The 26,636-nt window shown below is 35.3% G+C and overlaps 1 protein-coding gene across 1 annotated transcript in view; it reads left to right on the forward strand.

Annotated features, from left to right (window-relative positions):
• The window catches only part of Arsk (arylsulfatase family member K), a 43,443-nt gene extending 27,793 nt beyond the window's left edge, over positions 1-15,650 (forward strand). The window contains exons 7-8 of the mRNA XM_026385893.2: positions 12,120-12,344; positions 14,834-15,650. Of these exons, the coding sequence (XP_026241678.2) occupies positions 12,120-12,344; positions 14,834-15,123 (515 nt within the window). The 3' untranslated portion in view covers positions 15,124-15,650. The remainder of the gene's footprint in view (positions 1-12,119; positions 12,345-14,833) is intronic.
• The last annotated feature ends 10,986 nt before the right edge of the window (positions 15,651-26,636 follow it).

Raw genomic sequence — 26,636 nt, forward strand, 5'->3', positions numbered from 1 at the left:
TGTTGGAGAATAAATAGACCAAGTAGTTAGAGGTTCCACTAACTTATTTTAACCTTGAGCAACTCATTTAACTATGAGTCAAATTCATACTCTGAAAAAATGAGGATAATATTCCTCCATTTCCTGTGGTCATCACTCACTCTAGTCTTTTCCAAAAGATTCACAATCAGGATATGACTCTAAAGTAATAAATATATATTCAGGTTCAGGTCTTTACAGATGACTTGTACATCATTTGATTCTCTCTCACATCCTTAAATATGAGCATTTTCCACTTTGAAACATTACCTTTTTTCAATGTTAGAAAAGTCTTTTAATCCGATACTGTAAACATCTCTCTCCCAAACCCTTTAGATAGTTTTGTATTATTTGCTTTAATAGCTTCTTAACATCTATAGGCATAGCCGTAGGTCTAGAATAACAATATTTGGAGTGAGATAATTAGCAGTTTTCCTTGAAGATACTAGAATAATGACATCATCAAATTCAAAGAAAATTATGTAAAACTGTAATTTAACAAAGTAATTTTAATTCATTAACATTTAAAAACTGACTTTGGATTTTTGGAATCCATCAGTTGCAAAAGTATCATCAATTCATAAATTTTGGTAAGACAAAAAGATAACACATTTCTCTAATTTGAGAAATGTTAAAATATAGAAGAAACATCCATCTTAAAAATCAAAGAAATAGGGCCTGGCACTGTAGCTTAGTGGCAGAGCGCTTGCCTAGCATGTGTGAGGCACTGGGTTTGATCCTTAGCACCACCTAAAAATAAATAAAATAAAGGCATGCTGTCCGTCTACAGCTACAAAAAAGCATAATAATAAATAAAAATCAAAGAAATAAAAGTTCATTTTATCTTCTTCCTTCTAGTACAGTCTTTCCCTTTACTTAAATAAGATTCTTTAGAGTTAATTTAACTCAGTGCCCTTTCTTTTTCTCTTTATTTCATATCATTTGTTGTATGTTTGAATATCTTTCTAGTTCCTTGAATCTTTAATCTCTTCAGTTGCTTAGTCATCATGTACTGGTTTCCTTCTATCCCAAAGCAGTCATCTCACTTATCCATAACTCTGCCACTTTCTCACTCCATCAATTCCCAGACCTCTATTTCCCTCACTTGTTTTTTTAAGCATATATATAATTAAGTGATTTGTGGTGCTGGGGATCAAACCCAGAGTTTTGTGCACGTTAGGGAAGCACTTATCACTGAGTTACATCCCCAGCCCATCTATGTATGTTTCTATGTGTCTATCTTATCATCTATTGAATCTTGTAAATATATGCTGATATTGACCTTTTTTTATACTTTCCTCCCCTAGTTTTTCTTTATGTAGAACTCTCATTCATTTGGGGGTCATCATTTTGCTTGACTTTTTAACTTTGTTCTCTTTCCTTGAGGTACAGTGACTAGAACTATAAAAAGTTTACTAAAAGGTTATAGAAAGCTGGGGTGATCCTTTCTCAGTGTGTCCCTTTCTCAGTGTGTCCCTCAATATACTTTCTAGTGATATTCGGCTTTTTTTTTTTTAACTCTGACAGCTTAATAGTCCAGTAACTTTGGGGAGCTGTCCAAAGTGAGGTGTCCTTTTCCCTTCATAGAATTACAGAATGTCACCTTATGTATATTAGTTGATTAAGATGCATGCTTTAACTTTCATTTAAACATTGTTTTATATTTGCTTACAATGCAAATTTTGTACTCTATAATCTTGAGTTACTATTATCACTACTTGTCATTTCTTTTTTTTTTTTTTTTTTTTTTGGTGGGGGAAGAAACTGGGTACTGAACCCAGGGGAACTTAACCACTGAGTCACATCCCTAGTCCTTTTTATTTTTTATTTTGAGACAGGGTCTTGCTAAGCTGCATAGAGACTAAGTTGCTGAGGCTGGCCTCAAACTCCTGCCTCAGCCTCCTGAGTTGCTGGAATTACAGGCATGACCCACCACACCTGGCTAACTTGTCATTTTATATAGCATAAAAATTAAGGGTCATTTGTAGACTAGTAGATGACATATGTATTTATTAGATAATAACATTAGATATATTATTTAGATAAATACATCATTGTAATTATTTCCTAATATATTTATCTAACAGATGATGTAAGAAAATACTGATTGGCATGAGGGAATTTTAGAGGGGGCACCTGCCTAGTTTATGATACTTAACAATAAAAATTTCTTTAGCTAAGAGAAAACATTCCCAGAATCACCTTTGTCTTTCCATCCCTGCTCTCCTGGAAATGGTTCTCTACAATTATCTGGGTTTTTTCTATAACTTGTCTATTATAATTTTCTAAAATCTGAAGATTTATATCGATTTTTATTTATTTTTCTCTTTCATAAGATTCTTGGTAATAGAGTCCTTCTAAGTTACATTTCCCAGAAAAAAAATAATATATTTTATTAGCAGCATTTAGATCAGATGGTGATTAGACACCCACAAAAAATAAAGGATGCCAAAAATAAGTCCCACTCCAGTTCTATATAAACTGGAAATTATATTAATGTCTTCAAGGCTTAGCACAATTTAAAATGTGCTTCATAATAAATATTCTTTTGTCATCAGAAGGGGAAAAGCTACGTTTATATTATTTTTTTTTGGGGGGGGGGTGGGAAAAGGGAATAGAAGAAGATGCCTAGAGATAAGGTGGAAAGAGAAAAGGACAAGGGGGTAAAACAAAAACCTGTGTTGGAGCCAGGAAAAAAAATGTTAACAGTGTTACTTTTTAAAAGTAAAATGATAAAGGTTTGACATCTATAAAGTTCTTTTCTTTTTGTGCAAGAAAAAGAAAACTTCCCTGTTAAATTAACCAAAAGATATAAACAGGCAGTTCATAATAAGAGATATACAAGATATTTTTAGATTCAGATTCAGTAGTCATAAAACTATTAAAACAAGAACATATCATTTTTCTTTCACATATGGAGTTTACAAAGGTTAAGAAAAATTGCAAAATCTTATATTAGAAATAGGCTTTCTCATATGCTGTTGCTGGGAATATAAAATGGCACAAAGTGTTTGGAGACAAATGTGGCATTATGTTTCACATTTCTTGGAAATATGCATACCTTTTGACCTAGGAATTTCCATTTTAAGAAACAACCTATATGTGGGAAGCCACCCCTGAGCTATTTTAGCATCTTCACTGGCCTTGAGCCAAAGATATTTTGGTTTGGCATTGCAAGTCATTTTGTGGCTCCTCGCACTTAATGGATTACACACTGCATGTGACCTCAGTCTTACCTGTCATAGCTCCAGAGTTGGCGTGACCCATTGGGCCTGGACAGCCCACCTTCTACCTTAAATGGTGCAGAAAATTCTAAAAAACTTTGATGTTTTTTCAGAAAAACCTTTGATGTTTCCCCCACATAAATAAACCAAACGTGGGCTCTCCTGCTCTTTCTCTTCCCAGTGTGGAAGCTCGACCCCTAAAGTGGAAGAGCTTTCTGATCCTCGCTTTCTGAAATTACTTTCTGTGTAGTGTAGTTTTTTTGCTGCCTTCTTTTCTTAGCTTTATGTCACAGCCAGCTCACTCCATGCAGCAGAAACCCAAATTCCACCGCCTGCGCTGGACGTGGGCGGTATATATGTACCCATATATGTACCTATTTTATCTCCATGCATATTTATTAAAATATTAAGAATTATCAAACAGTGTGAATGTCTAGAAGTAATGGATTAGGTTTTAAAAAATGGAAATAGTTGGTTCTATTTTAAAAATGAAATGATGTAAAAGTGATATTTTATTAAAAATAAACTATAGGCTTTCAAGTTGTATAAACAGATTTTTTTGTTGCAGTAGAGTATCCATCTAATTTACTGTTCAGATCAGCATACTTTTTAGAATAGAGGGTATTATTAATAATTATACCAGGATTTACAGGTATACACTGAGTCTGTTCCCTTGTTTAAAAGCCATAATAGTCAACAAAGCAAAGATAATACTGATGGTCCTATATTTAACCTAGTGTTTAATTCAACCTTTTAAAGCAAAATTCTTCAGAGTTGAAAGAATTTAAAACTACTTTAAAAAGTAGTGATTAATTCTAAAAGCATACCTGTAAGATAGGATGTTCTACTTACCTCTGCTTAATACGTGTTTTGATATGGTATCTGCAAAGATCTTATTTTGTGATTCTTCTAATCCATTAGAAGCTTAAAATAGTTATGAGTAATCTATTCTTAGAATTCTAAATTTAAGTTCTTTATTAGTTTAAGTGTACCTGTATTATTTTTATCAATTATGTTTACATGTGAAGAATATGGGATTGAACTTCTCAAATTAAAGCTCCCAGCCAGCCTTCCTGTTCGCTTCCATTCTATGTACCTAAGAAGATTCTTATAAGAGATGGTGATTCAAAAACCTTCAAAAGGAAGAAACTGGTTAGGAAAACTCAACTGGAATTTCTGTTCTAATACACCTACCTTAGTTTCAAGAGTCTGTTGAAATTTCAGTGCTTCTATTTAAAAGTCTGAATTTGGGCTGGGGATGTGGCTCAAGCGGTAGCTCGCTCGCCTGGCATGCGTGCGGACCGGGTTCGATTCTCAGCACCACATACAAAGATGTTGTGTCCGCCGATAACTAAAAAATAAATATTAAAAAATTCTCTCTCTTTCTCTCTCTGCCTCTCTCACTCTCTCTTTAAAAAAAAAATAAAAATAAAAAAAAATAAAAGTCTGAATTTATAGATAGCTTTTATATGATATTTTTAAGTGTTCTTTTTCTATAGAATATTTTATGATAAAATAGAAAACACATAAAACATATTCTTAGTTTATTTATCTTTGTAGGTCCTTTATAGTTTCATAGTAATATTTACTAATATTAGCAGAAAATGCCATTTTCATGAGTAGGAATTCTTTATAGTATTAAAGTTCATACTTCAGAAGTTATTCTATAAAATTTCTCACCAAAATATTTTCTTCTTGAATGCCTACTATTAGCATCCTTTAGCTCAGTGAAAAATAAAGACAGTCTCATTTTGAAATTAAAATTGTTTTGATTTTCCCTTTTAAACTTAACTTCCTATGAATTTTTTTGTTGTAAATGGATAAAATGCCTTTATTATATTTATTTCTTTTTATGTGGTGTTGAGGATCAAATTCAGTGCCTCACAAGTGCTAGGCAAGCACTCTATCACTGAGCCACAATTGCAGCCCCCTGAATTTTTTTATTAAATTTATTTATTCCCCATCTGATTCAAATGTATGATATGTCAAGATCATTGTACTGTCATGTGTAACTAATTAAAACAAAGAAAAAAATTATTTATTCTGATTTGTTATACATGACAGCAGAATGCATTTCAATTCATAGTACACATATAGAGCACAATTTTTCATGTCTCTGGTTCTACACAAATCAGAGTCACACCATTCCTGTCTTCATACATGTACTTAAGATAATGATGTCCATCTCATTCCACCATCTTTCCTACCCCCATTCCTCCTCCCTTTCTCTCCCTCCCCTTTGCCCTATCTAAAGTTCCTCCATTCCTCCCATGCTCCCCACCCTTTCCCATTATGGATCAGCATCCACATATCAGAGAAAACATTCTGCATTTGATTTGAGGGGGTGGCTTGCTTCACTTAGCATAATATTCTCCAACTCCATCCATTTACTTGCAAATACCATGATTTTATTCTCTTTTAATGCTTAGTTATTTTCCATTGTGTATTTATACCACATTTTCTTTATCCATTTATCTACTGAAGGGCATCTAGGTTGGTTCCACAGTTTACCTGTTGTGAATTGTGCTGCTATAAACATTGATGGGCTGAGTCACTGTAGTATGCTATTTTTAAGTCCTTTGGGTATAAACTGAGGAGTGGAATACCTGGGTCAAATGGTGGTTCCATTCCAAGTTTTCCAAGGAATCCAGATTGGTTGCACCAATTTGCAGTCCCACCAGCAATGAATGAGTATGCCTTTTTCCCACATCCTCTCCAGCACTTATTGTTGTTTGTATTCTTTTTTTAATATTTCTTTTAGTTGTTGATAGACCTTTATTTTATTTATTTATATGAGGTGCTGATAATCAAACCCAGTACCTCACACGCTGGGCAAAAACGCTACCACTGATCCACAACCCGAGCCCCTGTTATTTATATTCTTAACAGCTGACATTCTGACTGGAGTGAGATGAAATCTTAGTTTTGATATGCATTTCTCTACTTGCTAGAGATGTTGAACATTTTTTCATATATTTGTTGATTGATTGTATATCATCTTCTGAGAAGTGTGTGTTCAGTTCCCTGGCCCATTTATTGATTGAGTTGTTTGGGTTTTTTTGGTGTTAATATTTTTTATTTCTTTATATATCTTAGATATTAGTCCTCTATCTGATGTGTGTGGGGTAAAAATTTCCTTCCATTCTGTAAGCTATCTCTATTCATCTCACTAATTGTTTCACTTTGAATCCATCTCATTTATTGATTTTTTATTTTATCTCTTGCGATATACATGTTTTGATATAGTATTATTAAGGAAGTTGGGGCCTAATCCAACATAATGAAGATTTGGGCCTACGTTTTCTTCTATTGAGCACAGGATCTCTCATTAAATTCCTAGGTCCTTGATCCACTTTGAGTTAAGTTTTGTGCATGGTGAGAGATAGGGGCTTAATTTCATTTTGCTGCATATGGATTTCCAGTTTTCCCAGCACCATTTGTTGAAGAGGCTATCTTTTCTCTAATGTATTTTTTGTCACCTTTGTGTAATATGAGATGACTGTATTTATGTGGGGTTTTCTCTGTGTCCTCTATTATGTAGAATTGGTCTACAGGTCTATTTTGGTGCCAATACCATGCCGTTTTTGTTATTATTGCTCAATAGTATAGTTTAAAGTCTTGTATAGTGATGTCACCTGCTTCACTCTTCTTGCTAAGGATTGCTTTGGCTATTCTGGGTCTCTTATTTTTCTGGATGAATTTCATGATTGCTTTTTCTATTTTTATGAGGAATGTCATTGGGATTTTTATTGGAATTGCATTAAATCTGTATAGTGCTTTTGGTAGTATGGTTATTTTGACAATATTAATTCTGCCTATCCAAGAACAAGGGAGATCTTTCCATCTTCTAAGGTCTTTTTAAATTTCTTTCTTTAGCGTTCTATAGTTTTCATTGTAGAGGTCTTTCACCTCTTTCATTATGTTGATACCCAAGTTTTTGTTTGTTTGTTTGGTTGATTGGTTGGGGTTTTTTTGTTTGTTTTGTTTTGTTTTAAGCTATTGTAAATGAGGTTGTTTTCCTAGTTTCTCTTTCAGAGGATTTGTCACTGATGTACAGAAATACCTTGGATTTATGCATATTGATTTTATATCCTGCGGCTTTGCTGAATTCATTTATTAGTTCTCAGTTTTCTGGTGGAATTTTTTGAATCCTCTAGGTATAGAATCATATCATCGGCAAATAGTGATAGTTTTAAGTTCTTCTTTTCTTATTCTTATTCCTTTAATTTCTATCTAGTTGCTCTGGCTAGAATCTGAAGAACCATGTTGTATAGAAGTGGTGAAAGAGGGCATCCTTGTCTTGTTCCAGTTTTTAAAGGGAATGCTTTCAATTTTTCTCCATTGAGAATGATGTTGGCCTGGGGCTTAGCATAGGTTACTTTTATAATGTTGAGATATATTCTTGTTATCCCTAGTTTTTCTAGTGTTTTGAACATGAAGGGGTGCTGTATTTTGTAGAATGCTTTTTCTTCATCTATTGAAATGATCGTATGATTCTAAGTCTATTGATGTGATAAATTAGAGTTATTGATTTCCATGTGTTGAACAAACCTTGCATCCCTGGGATGAACTCCACTTGATCATGGTACACTGTCTTTTTGATATGTTTTTATATATAATTTGCCAGAATTTTGTTGAGAATTTTTGCATATGTGTTCATTGGAGATATTGGTCTGAAGTTTTCTTTCTTTGATGCGTCTTTGCCTGGTTTTGGAATCAGGGTAATATTGGCCTCATAGGATGAGTTTGGAAGTCCTCTCTCTTTGTCTGTTTTATAAATAATTTGGGAAGTATTGGTATTAGTTGTTCTTTGAATGTCTTGTAGAACTCAGCTGTGTATCCATCTGGTACTGGGTTTTTCTTGTTTGGTAGGCTTCTGATGACATCTTCTATTTCTTTGCTTGAAATTGATCTGTTTAATTTGTGTATATCATCCTGATTCAGTATGGGCAAATCATATGACTCTAGAAATTTGTCGATGCCTTTGATATTTACCATCTTATTGGAGTACAAATTTTCAAAATAATTATCTTCTGTGTTTCTCTAGTGTCTGTTGTGATATTTCCTTTTTCATCATGGTTGTTAGTAATTTGATTTTTCTCTCTCCTTCTTTTCATTAGCATGGCTAAGGGTTTATCAGTTTTATTTATCTTTTCAAAGAACCAACTTTTTGTTTTGTCATTTTTTTCAATTGTTTCAATTTCATTGATTTCAGTTCTGATTTTAATTATTTCCTGTCTTCTCCTGCTTTTGGTGTAGATTTGTTCTTCTTTTTCTAAGGCTTTGAGATGTAATGTTAGGTCGTTTATTTGTTGACTTTTTCTTCTTTTAAGGAATTAACTCCATGCAATGAACTTTCCTCTTAGTACTGCCTTCATAGTGTCCCAGAGATTTTAATATGTTGTAACAGTGTTCTCATTTACCTCTAAAATTTTTTTAATCTCCTCTTTGATGTCTTTTACAACCCATTATTCAACCAATAACATATTATTTAGTCTCTAGGTGTTGGAGTAGCTTCTGTTTTTTATTTTATCATTGATTTCTAATTTTATTCCATTTTGATCTGATGTAATGCAGGGTAGTATCCCTACTTTTTTGTATTTGATAAGGAGTTGCTTTGTGACATAATATATGTTCTATTTTAGAGAAGGATCCATGTGCTGTTGAGAAGAAAGTAAATTAACTTGTTGATAGATAAAATATTTTATATATGTCTGTTAAGTCTAAGTTATTGATTGTATTATTGAGTTTTATAGTTTCTTTTTTTAGCTTTTGTTTGGGAGATCTATCCAGTGGTGAAAGAGGTGTGTTCAGATCACCCATAATTATTGTGTTGTGGTCTGTTTGACTCTTGAACTTGAGAAGAGTTTGCTTGATGAATGTACATGCTCTATTGTTTGGGGCATATATATTTATAATTGTTATGTCTTGTTGATGTATGGTTCCCTTAAGCAGTTAATCCCTTTTGATTAACTTTGGCTTGAAGTCTATTTTATTTGATATGAGAAAGGAAACCCCTGCTTGTTTCTGCAGTCCATGTGAGTGGTATTTTTTTTTCCCAACCTTCATCGTCAGCCTGTGGATGTCTTTTCCTATGAGATGAGTCTCTGGCAGTCAGCATATTGTTGGGTCTTTTTTTTTTTTTTTTTGTAATCCAAACTGCTAGTCTATGTGTTTTGATTGGTAAGTTGAGGCCATTAATATTCAGGGTTATTATTGAAACATGATTTGTATTATCAGTAATTTTTGTTTATTTTTGGTATTTAACTTGACTTGGTTTCTCATTTGATTGGTTTTCCTTTTAGTTTAATACCTCCCTTTGCTGATTTTCATTGTTATTTTTAATTTCCTCCTCCTGGAATATTTTGCCGAGGATGTTCTATAGTGCAGGCTTTCTAGTTGTAATTTCTTTTAACTTTTCTTTATCATGGAAGGTTCTTATTTTGTCATCAAATCTAAAACTTAACTTTGCTGGATATAAGATTCTTCGTTGGCATCTATTTCCTTTCAGAGTTTGGTATATGTTGTTCCAGTATCTTCTAGCTTTCAGAGTCTGGGTTGAAAAATCTGCAGACATCTTAATTGGTTTTCCCCTATATGTAATCTGATTCCTTTCTCTTGTGGCTTTTAAAATTCTCTCCCTATTCTGTATGCTAGGCATTTGCATTATAATGTGCCTTGGCGTGGATCTGTTGCGATTTTGTACTTTTGGTGTCCTGTGAGCCTCTTGTATTTGATTTTCCAATTCATTCTTCATGCTTGGAAAATTTTCTGATATTAGTTCATTAAATAGATTGTTCATTCCTTTGGTTTGTAACGCTATGCCTTCCTCTATCCCAATAATTCTTAAATTTGGTTCTTTTTATTTTATCCCATAATTCTTGAATGTTCTGCTCATGGTTTCTTACCATCTTCACTGTATGGTCAACATTCTTTTCAAAAATTCCACATGTACGAACTTCCCATAGTCATGAGCATATGCCAGTTGGCCCCTGCTTCCCATGATCCTCAAAGGCTTCTTTTCTGCAGCTCACTAGTGTTGGTGACACACGGATACCCTTACACAGCCTTCTTCCTTGCTGCTTACTTCCTCTCCTTACAGTGAACAGACCACTGTCTTGGAGCTCAATTTCATCTTAGGCCGTCCCTTTCTCTCATGTACATCCTCTTTAAAGTCTTCTCTCCTGATAGTTTTTAACCAGTTATCTCTGAAATACTTCTCTCCTCTTTCTTTAGGAATCAAAAAAATTCCTAATTGTGATTGATTGGTGGAAGATCACTAAAATTATGCCTCTTTCAAGGGAAATGAAAGATACAAATTTTTAAATGGTCATTTGTAAAGCAAGTATCTGAAGAAGATTTATAGAGTGAAAGGAAAGTTATCAAGACACTCAAAGCAACCAAGAGATCTTTATTGCAGCAGTGAGAAAGGGAAGAGAGAGAGAGAGCCCGGCAGGAGAAGGTTTTTATAGCCCTTCTGCTGTGCTGCCTAAATCTAATAGGGTCTATGGGTTTGCAAGCTGCCTTGTTGGCATAAGGGGGATTAAGTGTTCAGCCTTGAGAGGGGGAGTGGGGAGTGGGGAAGTGTTCAGGCTTGAGCAGGGGGGTGAAACGTTCAGCCTTGAGTGGGGGGGTTTGAGCGGTTAACTTGAGGCAAACAGGTGATAAAGAACCAGACAGATGGGGGTTTGAGTGTCCAGGTAATCCTGCAGTTAACATTCGTTCAGCCTGCCCTGCACCTAACATAGAGGACTTTGCTTCCTTATTCTCATTAAAATAATTTTCTTACTCAATATTGTTTAGTTTCTAACATTAGAGATATAATGCTATTTTTCATAGGGAATATTTAAATTTACATAGAAACCTGAGCCACTGAAATCAGAAAGGGGTGTGGAGCAAATAGACTCATTTTTAAACTATCTTGAGTATGCAGCAATCATTAACTAATTTTCTACAGGGAAAAGGTATATGTTAAAACCAATTTTAAAAAAACTCTTTTTAGGGCTGGGGATGTGGCTCAAGCGGTAGCGCGCTCGCCTGGCATGCATGCGGCCCGGGTTCGATTCCCAGCACCACATACCAACAAAGATGTTGTGTCCGCCGAGAACTAAAAAATAAATATTAAAAAAAAATTCTCTCTCTCTCTCTCTCTCTCTCTCTCTCCTCTCTCACTCTCTCTTAAAAAAAAAAACTCTTTTCAAATTGGATATTTCTCATGCTATTGGTCTATATGTATATATTTGATAGGTAAAAATTTACTTTTCCCTAAATCAGTATAATCCAGGATTCCACAAGGAATGTTTTTACAAAATATTAGTCCTTAAGATGTTCCTTAAGAGTGAAAAAAAGAATCTTTATCATCAAATAACTTTGGTAGGGCTCTTATTGACCAAGTATTGTTCTCAGAATTTTTCATAAATTATCTTATTTAAATCTGAAATGAACTTATAAGATACAAGTATTATTGTTTTTTGGGGGGGTGTTTTTATTTTAATTTGTTATTTATTACAATGCATTACAATTCATATCACACATAACAGAACACAATTTTTCACATCTCTGGTTGTACACAAAGTAGGGTCACAACATTTGTGTCTTTATACATGTACTTAAGGTAATGATGTCCAACAAGTATTATTATTATCCTTCTTTTACAAGTAAAGAAACTGGGGTTCAGAGAATTTAATAACTTACACAAGGTTACATGGCTAAAGCAGTAAGCAAGCATCTGAATCTAGGTAGTCCATTTACAAAACCTATATACAGTCTCTAGTCTGTGATCTTTAATGGGGGAAAATGTAAATTATGTCATTTATGAATGTTCAACTAATGAAAGGATGCATTATGTTTTAATACTTTATTATTTTTGTTGCAAAGATATTGCTGGAATTCCTCTGCCTCAAAACCTTAGTGGATACTCTTTGTTGCCATTATCATCAGAACCATCTAAGAATAAACGTAAAGTCAAAAACCTACGTCCTCAATGGATTCTGAGTGAATTCCACGGATGCAATGTGAATGCTTCCACCTATATGCTTCGAACTAACCAATGGAAGTACATAACCTATTCTGATGGTGTTTCAGTATTGCCTCAACTCTTTGGTAAATTAATTGATGTGTTTTTAAGTGTAATTTTATGCATGAGCTGACCTACATAGCACTGCTCAAGAGCTTCAATAATTATTGTTAAATAAATGAAAATCTGCTGCTTCTCCTGATGAGACAGGCTACAGAGGTTGCCCAAGGAAGGAGCAGCTTCCTTGCCAGTCAGCATGTGAATGTTAGAGAAAGTGCTCTAAGTCTTTGAATGTGGGACTTATGATTGAAACCATCACTTTCCCCAATCAGGGATCTTTTAATGCTCATTGTTCCATTTCCCAATCAGCAGTCACCACCTTTTCATTATCTGTTCTGAAGGATCAACACTTATCTCTTATGGACTAGACATTCTACATATATTATGTAACGTGCATCCCAACCCTACAATATAGTACCATTCTCTTCATTTTACAGAGGAGGAGTCTAGGGGGGTCAAAGAAGTTCAGACACCTGTATAAGATCTCACAACTAAGAAGCAGCAGAAGGGCTGGGGATGTGGCTCAAGCGGTAACTCGCTCGCCTGGCATGCGTGCAGACTAGGTTCGATCCTCAGCACCACATACAAACAAAGATGTTGTGTCCACTGAAAACTAAAAAATAAATATTAAAAAATTCTCTCTCTCTCACTCTTTCTTTAAAACTTAATTTTAAAAAATAAAAGTTTAAGCTTGAAAATATAAAAAAAAAAAAAGCAGCAAAACTGAAAGGTCAACCCCAGTCTGATTCTAAAATCCATTTTCCTGCCACATTATAAAAATGGCTGCTAGCTTCCCTAGTCTATGAATTAATTTTTAAACAACATTTTTAGATTTAGGATTTTACTTATACTCTGTCCCATTTTAGCCATTATTTATATTTATTTCTGCCTAAGTTTCCTTCCTACTTACAAATGTCAAAATTATTAACTCAAAATAATTCTTCACTGGCCAAACCTGAGTAACTTCCTTAACTCTAAAAACAGGGGATTCTTGGCTTCAAACAGTCCTTAAATTTTCATCATGACAAATAATGGCCTCTTGCTTGTTCACTGGTCATTGTTAAATAAAATTTATGGGAACCCATTATTTAGGCTGACCTCCTGCATTAGATTCAAAAACATAAACCAAAACAGATTGGAGTCACTAATGCTAAGTGCCACATAATCAAACTGAACTTTAAAACAGGCCAGATTCCTAAAGAGAGATTCACAGAAACCAATCCGAAAGGGCCCATTTTACCTGATCCAAATGATAAAGAAGTTCCTTCTGTTTTAAACCTATATGAAAAGTAACTTTTTAACCACCAATGGTTTTTGCTCCTTGTTTATCCTTCCTTCATGCTTTTTCAGCTTACAAAGCTCACCCCTCTGTTCAGTTCATTGAAGCACCTTTTCTAATTCTTTAGATGGGATGCTGCCCAATTCATGAATCATGAAGTAAACATCAATTAGATTTTTAAACAAATTTGTTGTAATTTTGTTTTTTTAACACCGTGTTCTGCAAAGTTCAGATGTGATTATTAAAGGACCAGTGGAGAAGCCATTCTTTTCTAGGGTTTATTCACAGACCTCCCTTTCCTAAAGAGTTATCATGTGAAGACTTCTATCAAAGTCATATATGTGTTCAGGGATCTCCTGCCTAATGCATTTAAATAGCTCACATAGTGATTTTTCTTTGAACATACAGTGTTCATTTACTATTTTGAAGTTGTCGTAAGATCTTTTTTTTTTTAAATCAGATTGGTATCTTATATCCCCTGTCTTCCCACATCATATATAAAAAGCATTTATGGATCTGAACATTTATCTTTATTTTCTTACTGGTAGTGACTGAGAGAAATTTTTCATTTCCATAATTCTTAGATAAAATGGGAGTATTTATGAATCTAACTTTCAGAAATCCAAGTATAAGATGCTAATATATAAATAAAACTAAGACTGAATGAAATTGCAGGAATATGACTTGTCTATATAAAAAAATCTTATAGCTGCAAAGTTTAGGGCTGTTGAAATGAAACAATACAAATACAGGGTTTTTTTCTCTTCATGTCAAAGGAGAAAAGGCATCAGAAACAGGAAGAATTCATTTTAAACCAACTTACTAATGATAAGGGTCTTACTGTTTCTGGCATCTAAAAGTAGATAAGAAGAAAAATGGGATAGCAGGAAAGAAGATAATTTGGGTATGTTACAGGAGTGTTTAATTTTTGGTATATATTGCTTAATGATGGGAATGTGTTCTAGGAAATGTGTCATTCTGCTATTTCATCAATGTGCTAACTTCAGACAGCATACTTATACAAAAAAGAAGATTAAGATATCACTAGGCAATATAATTTTATAGGACCACTACATATATGTGGAGTGTTATGCAGCACATGATTATATACTGCCCTTCATTTTATTAACTGAAAGGATCTGAAAATAAAATCTAATATATTATCTATTATAACAACATTCTAGAAAAACTTTTAATAGGTAACCATTTTGACAGTTTTACTTTTTTTTCTTTCAGATCTTTCCTTGGACCCAGATGAATTAAATAACATTGCTGCAAAATTTCCAGAAATTACTTATTCTTTAGATCAGAAGCTTCGTTCCATTATAAACTACCCCAAAGTTTCTGCTTCTGTCCACAAATATAATAAAGAACAGTTTATCATGTGGAAACAAAGTATAGGACAAAATTATTCAAATGTTATAGCAAACCTTAGGTGGCATCAGGAGTGGCTGAAAAATCCAGAGAAGTATGAAAATGCCATTGATCAGTGGCTTAAAACCCACACTGCTTCACAATTTGAATAAAAATAAGAAAATAATGTTCTAGAGCTACTTATAAATATGTTCATATGTATTTTAAATGAAACAATTTAGTAATTATTTTTACTTTTAAAGAATGTATTATATCTTAAAATGACAGTGATTATAGAATTACGTATTTTCAGAAATGACTAAGTTGCTTACGCCATTGCTATGTTGCTGAGGCTGGTTTTGAATTTGTGACACTACTGCCTCAACTTCCCTTGCCACTGGGATTACAAGCCTGTACCACCATGCCTGGCTATTCTTGCAGACTACTAAAGATTTAATGGAAATATCAAAAGGATGACAGCAACTACTATTCTATACAGTTGTTACTCTGATTAAATACAGAATATAAAATATTTTAATAACTATTATTAACTTGAAAATCATAAAATAATATGTATTTGACAGTGTCTTGAGTTATTTGTATTTGATGGGATCATTTAGATTTAATGAGAATATTAGGATTCTTCTAATGTTTTCTTAACATGTAGAAATTTGTACTTTCATGTAACCAATTTTATGAATCTTTATACCCTGTAAGTATATGCAATTATAATCTGTCAATTAAAATAATATTAATTTTAAAATTTATGAATCTGCTTTTGTATCTTTGAAATTTTATGTCATGTTTAGAGTTTAGTGTTTTAAATATTTAAATCTCTGACCCATCTGATTTGTATTACATATCTAACGTATTACATACTAACTTTAGTTGTTGCCCCCACTATTTTTTAACGACTACCCAATGGACCTTTTATTAAGTAAATTATCACTTGTTTCATTGGTTAAAATGTTATTCATTACATTTTACCCTGGAATGAATAAATTATCTTATCCCTGCTGATTTCAAATGCCATTTTATCATATACCAAAATCCCACTTACACTTATATCCTTTCTGAACATTTTTTTTTTGCAAAGAACTCTTCTATTTATTAATCTGGTAGCCAATATCTGGTCCCTTTGCAACCCTTTCCTTTTTTCAAAACTGTCCTAAATATTCTTGCTTACTTGATTTTTCCATATAAATTTAGAATTTCTGTCTAATTGTAAAAATGAAAAATCTTGTTAGTCTTTTGTGAAGTAATTAAATTTATAGCCCTAGACAGAAATGAACTATTTATTATATCATTACTGTCTTATTTTCCCTTTGTTCATGTCTCTTTTTATAACCCTCAGCAGTATTCTAAATTTTGTTCAAATAGATAAGTTTCTCTGGAGGGATTTTTATTTGTTTTTAAGAAAAAACTGATTTATTATGATCTAATATTAAAGGTAATTATTATTTCAGGTGTATTATTCCATATAGCAGTATGCCTATATTTCCCTTTAAATGTGTCTTTTATACATTGGAAGAGTGACTATTCATTATATTGCTATTAGGATTTTTTTTACTTGTTTTTCCCCATATTTTTATTGGTACATTATAGTTGTATATAATGGTGGGATTTGTTGTTACATAATCATATATGCCCACACCATAACAGTGTAATTTGGCCAATATCATTACCTGGTATTTCCCCTTTCCCTCCTCTCCTTCCTCCCCCTGGTCCCTTTCCTCTCCTTTACAGATCTCACTTCAATTTTCATGAGATTCCCCTTACCACTTTTCTTTTCCCTTTTGCTCTCTAGCTTCCACATATGAGAGAAAATATACCATCTCAGCTTTCTGTGTTTGGCTTATTTTGCTTAACATAATGTTTTCAAGTTCCATTCATTTTCCTGCAAGTGACATTTCACGCTTCCTTTTTGGATGCATAAAACTCAGTTGTGTGTATATATACCACATTTTCTTTATCCATTCATCCACTGATGGACACCTACTCTGGTTCCATAGTTTGGGAATACATGTATCACTGTAGTATGATGACTTTAATTCTTCAGGATAAATACTGAGTAATATCATTGGTGGTGTCACGATGGGCAAAAGTGCGACATTTGCAGTTGAGGGGAGTGATGAAGAATGTCCATGCATTTCTGCCCTTTTCAGTGTTTTATTCACTCAAATCACTTAATATAATTTCACTCTATAGGTTCTTAATCAAGAAAATGACAATCCTTAACACTGGGCATTGCAACAGACATAATCCATTCAAAGCAAACAATTCAGGGTTAACTTCTAAGCACTGCAAACACACTTAATCATGACAGACTTATTACAGACATTCCCTCTACATGGTAAGCTTAAGTGCTATATTCAAAGTCTTTAAGTTTTAGATCTTAAGTCCAGTGGATGCACATTCACTCAGAGTGCAATGACCAGGTCAGGAACCAATAGAAGCTTCTCCTGGAGTGGAGTTGATGGCTGGCTGAGGAGACAATCATAAGGAGAAGTCCTTTTCTCACTAGAGTCAAGAGATTGCTGTAGAGTTTGAGAATAGTGAGGATGATGCAGAGGATCAGGCAGATGGGAAGAGTTGGGAAGGCAGTCTAGGTCCTCATCAGGCTCTCAGGCTTGTGTACATCAGTGTCGGCAGGTTGAATGTCTGTTCATTTGCTCCAATATTTATATTAAATTTTGGGAGCTTCTGCCCACCCTTTGGGTCCCTATCAGCCGTTACCAGGTTTCTTAGTGACATCTTTTATTCTTAGACTTAGGACATGTGGTTTGATGATTTCCGCCCTGACATTACACTTCCGACTCTCATCAGGGTTATGAGAAATGACATGTGACTTCACCCTGACTCTTACCTGGGTTATGGAAAGTGACTTGCTTTTATCACCATGCCTGATTGACATATTGGAGGGCTCCACAGCTTGCCTTGTGAGACTGCAGGTTTATTTTAAAATGGAGTTACTTAGACTAAGGCTCTTCTTAAGTTAAGGCCATTCTTACAGGTGGTTCCATTCCTATCTTTTGAGGAAAAACCATACTGATTTCCATAGTGGTTGTACTAATTTACAATCTTACCAACAGTGTAAAAATGTTTCTTTTTCTCCACATCCTCTTGGGACCTTTAAGGAATACCACCCAGGCCCCACCCCATACCATTTGAATTAGAACTATAGGAGGAAGCCTGGTTACTGTTTTGTTAGTTAAGCCTTGTAGCTAATGATCCTAATGTGTAGCCAGAAGTGAATTTATTCCTTATGTTTTATCATTTATTGTTGCTGCTATTTTAAGTGAATCTTCCATTATATCTTTTAATCAGTTGTTTACATATACAAACTGCTCTATATATGTATTGTGCATTGAAACACTTTATTGTTTGTAACAGCTTTTCAATTAATATCTTTTATTTTCCATGTAAAATGCTTATCTGCAAATAATAATTTTACACTTTTTCAAACTGTCTTTAAAGTTTTCCTCATGAGCCAATCCATCTCCTTTCTTTTATTTATTCTTTAGTGACTTTATGAGTTCATCTTTGTAGTTATTTATAAAGTTCTGAGAAATAAGTGGAAATAAATTCCACTTCAGAACATTATATAGGTTTTATATGTATATGTGAGGATGGCCTTAGGCCTGAGCCTAAGCAACTCCATTTTAAAAACTCCAGTTTGAAACCTGCAGTCTCACCAGGCACGCCTAACAGAGCCCTCCAGTATGGCTTCAAACAAGTCACTTCCCATCACCCTAATAAACAGAGTGAAGCCTCTGGCAGGCTGTCCTCACCTGATATGAGGAAGGCGAGAAAATTAGGGTGGAGACCACCAGACCAGATGTTTCTGATCCCAGGGTAAATGATGTCATGAAGAAATCTGGTGGTAGCTGTTAAGGATTGAAATGAGGATCAAAAGCCCCCAAATTTAGTATAAATAATAGAGCTAATGAATAGGAATTCAGCCAGCAAAACAAGGATGCACTCGAGCTGGAGAGCCTGATGAGGACCTGGACTGACATCCCATCATTTGTCATCATTTTCCTGATCCTCTGCATGATCCTCACCGCTCTCAAACTCGTCTGGACCCAGGTGAGAGCCGCAACTTCTCCCTACAACCCTTTCTTCAACCAGTCGTCCACTCCACCAGGAAAAGCCTGCCTTGGTTCCGGACCTGGTCACCACAATCTGAGTGAGTGTGCATCTGCTGGACTTAAAGCCTAAGACTTAAAACTTTTGATCTGACTTTTGAACTTAGCATGCAGAGGGAATGTCTGTCATTAGCCTGTCATGATTAAGTGTGTTTGCAATGCTTAGAATTAATCTAGAATTGTTTGCTGCAAATTAATTAATCTAGAACTGTTTGCTGTGAATTGATTATGTCTATTGTAGTTCCTAACATTAAGGACTGTCATTTTCTTGATTAAGAACCTATAGAGTGAAATTGTATTGAGTGAGTTGAGTGAATAAAGCATTGAACAGGGACAGAAGCACTTGGACATTCTTTATTTTTTCCTCTTCGAGTTTTGCCCCCTCGTGACAGTATTTATATTCATTAACTCTGAAGTGAAACCCTTAAAAGAAAGCTCTCAATATTAGATTTAGTTTAAGATTGAAATATATGAGTGTACCTGTCGTGATGGGCAAAAGGTGCAACTTATGCAGTCAAGGGGGAGAAATAAAGAAGTCCACATGCTTCTACCCTTTTCAATACTTTATTCACTCAAATCACTCAATACAATTTCACTCTAAAGTTTCTTAATCAAGAAAACAACAATCCTTAATGCTAGGCACTGCAATAGACATAATCAATTCACAGCAAAACAGTTCTAGATTAATTAATTCACAGCAAACAATCCTAGATTAGTTAATTCTAAGCACTGCAAACACACTTATAGACAGGCTAATGACAGACATTCTCTCAGCATGCTAAGTTCAAATGTCAGATCAAAAGTCTCAAGCCTTAGGTTTTAAGTCCAGCAGATGCACAATCACTCAGACTGCAGTAATCAGTTCAGCAGCTGAGGCAGGCTTCTCCTAGGATGGAGATGATGGCTGTTGAGGAGAGGGTCATAGGGAGAAGTTGCGGCTCTCACTAGGGTCAAAATGTGGCTGTAGAGTTTGAGAGCGGTAAGGACCACGCAGAGAATCAGGCAAACAATGACAAGTGATGGGATATCAGTCCAGGTCCTCAGCAGGCTTCCAGGCTTGTGTGCATCAGTATCAGCTGGCTGAATGTCTGCTCATTTGCTCTATTATACTAAATTTTGGAGCTTTTAACCCCCCCTTTCAATCCTTATCAGCTACCACTGGATTTATGAGTGACATCATTTATCCTGGGATTAAACCATCTGGTCTGGTGGTCCCCACCCTGATCTTTTTTGCCTTTCCATCTTCTCAGGCAAGGGCGGCCTGTCAGAGGCTTCATTCTGAGTTTATCAGGGTGCTGGGAAGTGACTTGTTTGTGTTTGAGGGCCACACTGGAGGGCTCCATTAAGCATGCCTGGTGAGACTGCAGGTTTCAAACTGGAGTTTTTTAAATGGAGTTGCTTAGGCTAAGGCCCAAGGCCATCCTCACAGTACCTCCCAGTGACTCCTAATTAAACCTAAAGAGCACAAAATAGCTAATATGTGAGGGTACATGCTACTTTTGTGTGTGTGGGGGGGAGGGGGTTATAATTGAAACATGGTTCTGAAAGACACATGTAATTCATCTCATTCTACCCAGACCCTTTAAGATGCATTTCATTATTAAGAATTTACTGAGCATCCACAATGTTTAAGCATATTAAATATAGGATTTTTAAGGTCTTATCTTAAGCGACAACCACCATTTTAAGGAAAAGGTTTTGCTTTCCCACCCATGGGCCTTTCTGAGAAAGGCACACCATTCCCTCATACCAACCCAACCCTTAATCACCCACATTAGGACCTGCCCAGCTCTGATTCTTGAGCCTCCACCATAAAAGTCCCAGAACTCAAGCCTGTTTTGCTTCTCTCTCTTATAGAGAGATGGCCTTGATTTGTTAGCTCTGACAAATAAACTCTTGTGGATATCTCTGCCTGGTCTCCGTCTTTCATTTCTCGCTTACCCATCTCTTGTTCCTTGATTTCCCTCTAGGATAATAATTAGGCACAACTGAGTTTTCATTACAGTATCTGATTTAAAATGGTATCAAAACATGAAAACAGAAAATAGAGAAAAACTACAAAATCAAAACCATTTAATATCAAAATCCAAGAATCAACACTAACTAGAAGCTGGATTGAGACATTTTGGGCTTCACAATTTACAACTACCACTGTTACAACCTATTCCAATCTACCATTATCTATTATTGGAATTTTGCAATAGACTCCTAGAAGTTTCTCCCTGAGTCTGACCTTGTTTTTTTCCAATCTATTGTCAATGTAATAGCCAAAGGGATTCTGTTAAGAATCATATTATATCATATGATACTCAACCCCCCACCCCCTGCCAGGGTTTCCTAACTCAGTTTTTCTATAAAAGCTAGAGTCATTACAGTGGCCCATGGGACCACATCACCTCCCACATTTCCACCTAGTTCACTCTGCTGTGGCCACACTACCCTCCCTGGGCACACCACATCTTAAGACCTTTATACTTGTCAATTCTAGCTTCTTAGAATGCAGTGCTTCCCTCACATTTCCATGTGGTTCACTTACTAGCCCCTTCAGGTCACTGATCAAATGTTATCTTCTTATATGTGTTACTGGGTTGGGGGCAGGGGCAAGGACAGGCAGTATAGGTAACCAATGATTGGGTCATAAAGATGGGGGCTGATTCAAGAGGAAATAAAATGCTAATAATTCCAGAACCCTTCTCGTTCTTCCACTGGTTGTTGAGGTTACCTGCCTCCAAGAAATTGTTCCTCCCTAAAAGGAATTAATGAATGAATGCCCCCTGGGCTGCTCCCTTCCAGCATGTACCCCTGGGTGGCTTGTTCCTGCCCTTGATCACTCCACCTTATTTGGCCCATATTTTGGTCACTAATCATCCAGGCAGGACAAGGGGAAGAGAAAGCATGAGAACAAAGGAAATCTAAAATATATAAAAAGGGCAAGACACCCCCACTTCCTCAGACACCCAGCTCTGGGGCTCCTTCTCTTTGGAGAAGTCTGTCTCTGTTCTATCCTTTAAATAAAACTTGCTTTCTACACTTGCCTTGGTAGTTCTGATGAACCCAACCTAATTCTATCCTAGGATTGGGAACCTTCTCATCACAAAGTTATAAAAAGTTCATTTCTGTTTTACTAAGGTATCTATTTGGCCTGACCATACTCTGAGGGCTAATCTTGTTTGGAATTACTGCCCATGCTCTAAACCCACCCATGCCTGGCTCTCCTTGACCAGATAACAATCCTCCCTAAAACCTTAGCAGCTTCTCATAAATTCTGATGTTGGAATGCAATTTAGTCTCTATCTTGAAATGTTGAGCCATGTAGATTATTTGTAAGATCAGGCGAGGCAGGCAGCTACCAAAGGAGGCAGATTTAAAAAGGCCACCCAACGAGGCTTTATTTGAGATATCACTCCGAGGCAGAACTCGATCAGACCAACAGAGTGGACAGGAAAAGGGTCTGAGGAGAAACCATGTGGAAGCTTGACCAGACTGGACTTTTATGGGGCTTACAGAAGAAGGGAAGGGCTTGGGACAGGAAAAGGTGTTTTTAGAGTCCCTTGTCCTGTTGGAGTTGGTCAGGGGAGCTTGCTGAACTGCAGGATTGGCCAGGGGGTCCTGCTGATTGATAGGCATTAGTCAGGAGACCCCACTGATTGATAGGCATTTCCATCGGTGCCTGATTGATGTTTCTTTCCCATGCGGGCTGCTTTTCCTATATCACCGCTACTGACCTGACATCATTAACCTGCTATCTGCCTTTGTATTATGCTTGCCAGAATCCTGTTAGCTTAAGTTCCCTTTGTAACTTTTTGTGCTATGAAACCTTTTCCCTGGAGAGCTGGGCTGCTATTCTCTAGCCCAGCTTTGGGTGAGACCGCCTCTGGCCAGCTAGCTCTCTTGTGTACACAATATGTTTGTTTTAATTGGGGAAATGAGACGCAGCCCTGATTCTCATCACCAGTATCCCCTGCTCTATTTTTTTTCCACAGAAGTCATTATCATCAGCTTAGTTTTACATATTTATTTATATTTATATTACAGGTTTATTTATTTATACTATCTCTCATACCATCCCACTTCAAAGGAAGAAAAGTTCTACACACACCTGGCTTTTTGTCTTATTTGAGCCCAAAAGTATCTCAAGTGCCTAATACTTACGGGAAGCTTAGTAAATCAAATGAATATACTGGGAGTTATAGCTGTTCAGAATTCAAACTGATATAGAATACCAACAGGCCAGGGCAGGGCAGGGAGTAAAGGGTAGTAGCCTTCTAGAAGCAGGAAATTCTAGCAGAATCCTGCACAAATAGAGCTGACAAAAGGGACTCCTCTGTGCCTTATCTTTTTCTATGAAAAAGGCCAGATACTAAATATGTTTAGGCTTTATGAGCCATATGGCCTTTTTCACAACTGCTCAGTTCTAGAGTTGTAGCATGAAAGCATAACAGACAATAGTAAATAAATCAGCATGACTGTGCTCTAAAAAAGTTTGTTTTTTCCAAAAATACAGGATTCTGACCTGTGAGCCATAGTCTGCTAATTGCTGGTCTAGAACAATGATTCACAACTTTGCTATAATTTGGAATCCCATGATGATTAAAATATTACTGCCTGGCTTCTCCCTAACCATCAGGATTGGTTAAAGTTTCCCAAGTGATTCTAATGTGTAGCAAAATTTGAGAACCACTGGTCAGGGATTGTGCTATTCTAACCATGGTGCTCAGATTCAGAAGCATCCACTCAGCTGAGAACCTTATGTGTTTTTGTCTTTGATTTAAATTTTAAAAAGAAAAAAAGAGGAAAGATACTATATTCTCTCTGCTCTTTGTAGTTTTCTATTCCATTAAACCCAAGAGATTTGATTAAAACTACAAGAATTGATAAAATCTGTTAAATAGCTAAACAGAAAAAAATTAGTATATAGCTGTAAAAACAATAATTTGGTAAAAATGAACATTAGGGAAAATATTCTATCATATTATGACATAAAATGCTTTAAATTTTAAAGAGAGGTACAAACCTACATTTTTTTAAAGTTATAAGATTCTTTTAAAGTATATAAACAAGATATATACACGTGAAATAATAGTTCTTAGATGGAAGGATTTAATCTTAAAATATCACTTTAGCAAAAAATGTATGTTTCATTCAATCCTGATTTTATTCCTAGTAAGGATTTTAAAAATTTATTTGGATAAACGCTCTTAGAGGTTTATAGAAAAATTAATATCTGAAATTACTATTATAAAATTATGGAAAGAATACTAAGGTGGGACTAATCTTATTGATCATTAAAATGTACTGTAAAATCACTGAATCAAACAAACCTTTCTTGCCATGAAGCAAGAAAGAGAATGCGACCTAGGTAAAAGAAACTCAATGTGGACAACAGAAGAGATCTAGACCTGTGCTAGAATTATTGTATCTTTATATGTGGGTCATACATAATAGGTGTGTGTGTGTGTGTGTGTGTGTGTGTGTGTGTGTGTTGCTTACAATTGTGTATATTAAACTCTCATTAGATACAATTTTAAACACCTCCACAAATTTTAACACTAAAAAAACCATAATCTTAAATAATTCTTGGGTTGAAATTATAATTTAAAATGCTATTTTAATATGTATTTATTTTTTTAGTTATAGTTGGACACAATACCTTTATTTTACTTGTTTATTTTTATGTGGTGCTGAGGATCGAACCCAGGGCACCGCATATACTGGGCAAGCACTCTACTGATGAGCCACAACCCCAGCCCTAAAATGCTATTTTGAAATAATATATGACACAACCAAAGCTATACTAAAAAAATATTCTTAGCCTTAAACTCATTATGAATAAAATATTAAAATAAACTAATTATAAAAAGTTAGAAAACAAAATATGCATAAATTTTATATTTATGGTGAAGGACTGATCTCCTTAAATACAGTTGTATAAATTCTACTTCCACTTAGGGTAAAGAAAGCCACAAAGGGATACTGGTCCCATGTTATCAATCACCAAAATTAAAAAATAATCTACAAAACAAAACTTTTCTTGAACCTATCAGAAGACAGCAATTACAAGGGAACAGATAATACAAATTCCAAAAGGTAGCAAGCCCCTTCCAGAAGCAATGGCATACATAAAACTCTCTCACCTTTGACAGCAAGGGAAAAAAAATTAGCCTCCCCTGCAAACAACAAAAAAAAAAGTGAATAAGAAACTGATGTTTTAACAAATTTCTAAAGACCAAATGTATATGAAAATAATAGCAGAAACTCTGGGAACCCCACACCCAAGGGAGTTATATGGACAAACCAGCTTTCATTCTTGGACCTCAATCCATACTCAAGACAAAGACATGGGGCAGGGCAGGAGATCTAATTGGTACCCTTTCCAGGGGACAGATGTACACAGAGAGAGTGACTGCCTCTGGAGTTCAAGCATAAAATCTGGAACCTTTTCAAAAGGCCAACAAATCACTGGGAAGGGTTAGATTACAGCAAAAGCTTTAGGCTAGTAAGGAGGAAGAAGAAACCCAGTCATGTCCAGAGTCTTCCCATTATAAACCAAAGGTTCCTCCAAAAAGGGATAGTGACAGGAAACTTACTCTTGGAAGTTACAAAGCACTGCCACTGCAACAAATTACCAACCTAAATGTTTAGAGAAGCCCAAGCAAAATATACCAAGAGAAGGAACCTAAGAACATCCAAATCAAACTGGTGGAAAACACAAATAAGGGAGAAGATCTAGAAGTCAACCACAGAAGTAAAGAAACATTCCATATAAATGAACAAAAGTTAGCCAGGTGCAGTAGTGCATGACTGTAATCTCAGGGACTCTGAAGGTTGAGGCAGAAGAATCAAGAGTTCAAAGCCAGCCTCAACACAGGTGAGCCACTAAGCAACTAAGTGAGATCCTGTCTCTAAATAAAATACAAAAAAGGGCTGTGGATGTGGCTCAGTGAATAGAGTGCCCTGATACCCCTCTTCCAAAAAAAAAAAAAAATGAACAAAAGTAAAAGAATTACATCATTACAAAGATGAGCAAAACCCATCAAGGATTATGTAAATCAGAAGACAGTGGTGCAGTTTCTTTAAAGTACTGTAAGAAAAACTATTGTCCTTGAATACTACATACCCAGCAAAATTGTTTTCAAAAATGAAGGTAAAACAAAAATTTACAAGACCAAAACAGAAAAGAAAAGGATAATTTGCTGCCAGTAGACCTGAACTATTAGAAATTTAAAGAAGGAATATGTTGCCAAGTTGGAATCCAGATCTACACAAAGACAGAAATTGGAAAACTCATACATTGCTGATGGTAATGTAAAGTGGTATCATCTATGTAAAACACAGCTTGGCAATTACTCTGAAAGTTAAACATAGAATTATCATATAACCCATCAACTGCTTTCATAGGTATATAACCTAGAGAACTGAAAAGAGATGTTCACAGAAACACATGTACACAAATGTTCACAATAGCATTATTCACAATAGCCAAAAAGTAGAAAAACCCCAAATATCCATCAATTGAGCAATGGATAAACAAAACATGA

Source organism: Urocitellus parryii, chromosome 1 (genome assembly GCF_045843805.1).
Source record: "Urocitellus parryii isolate mUroPar1 chromosome 1, mUroPar1.hap1, whole genome shotgun sequence".
Lineage (NCBI taxonomy): Eukaryota > Metazoa > Chordata > Mammalia > Rodentia > Sciuridae > Urocitellus > Urocitellus parryii.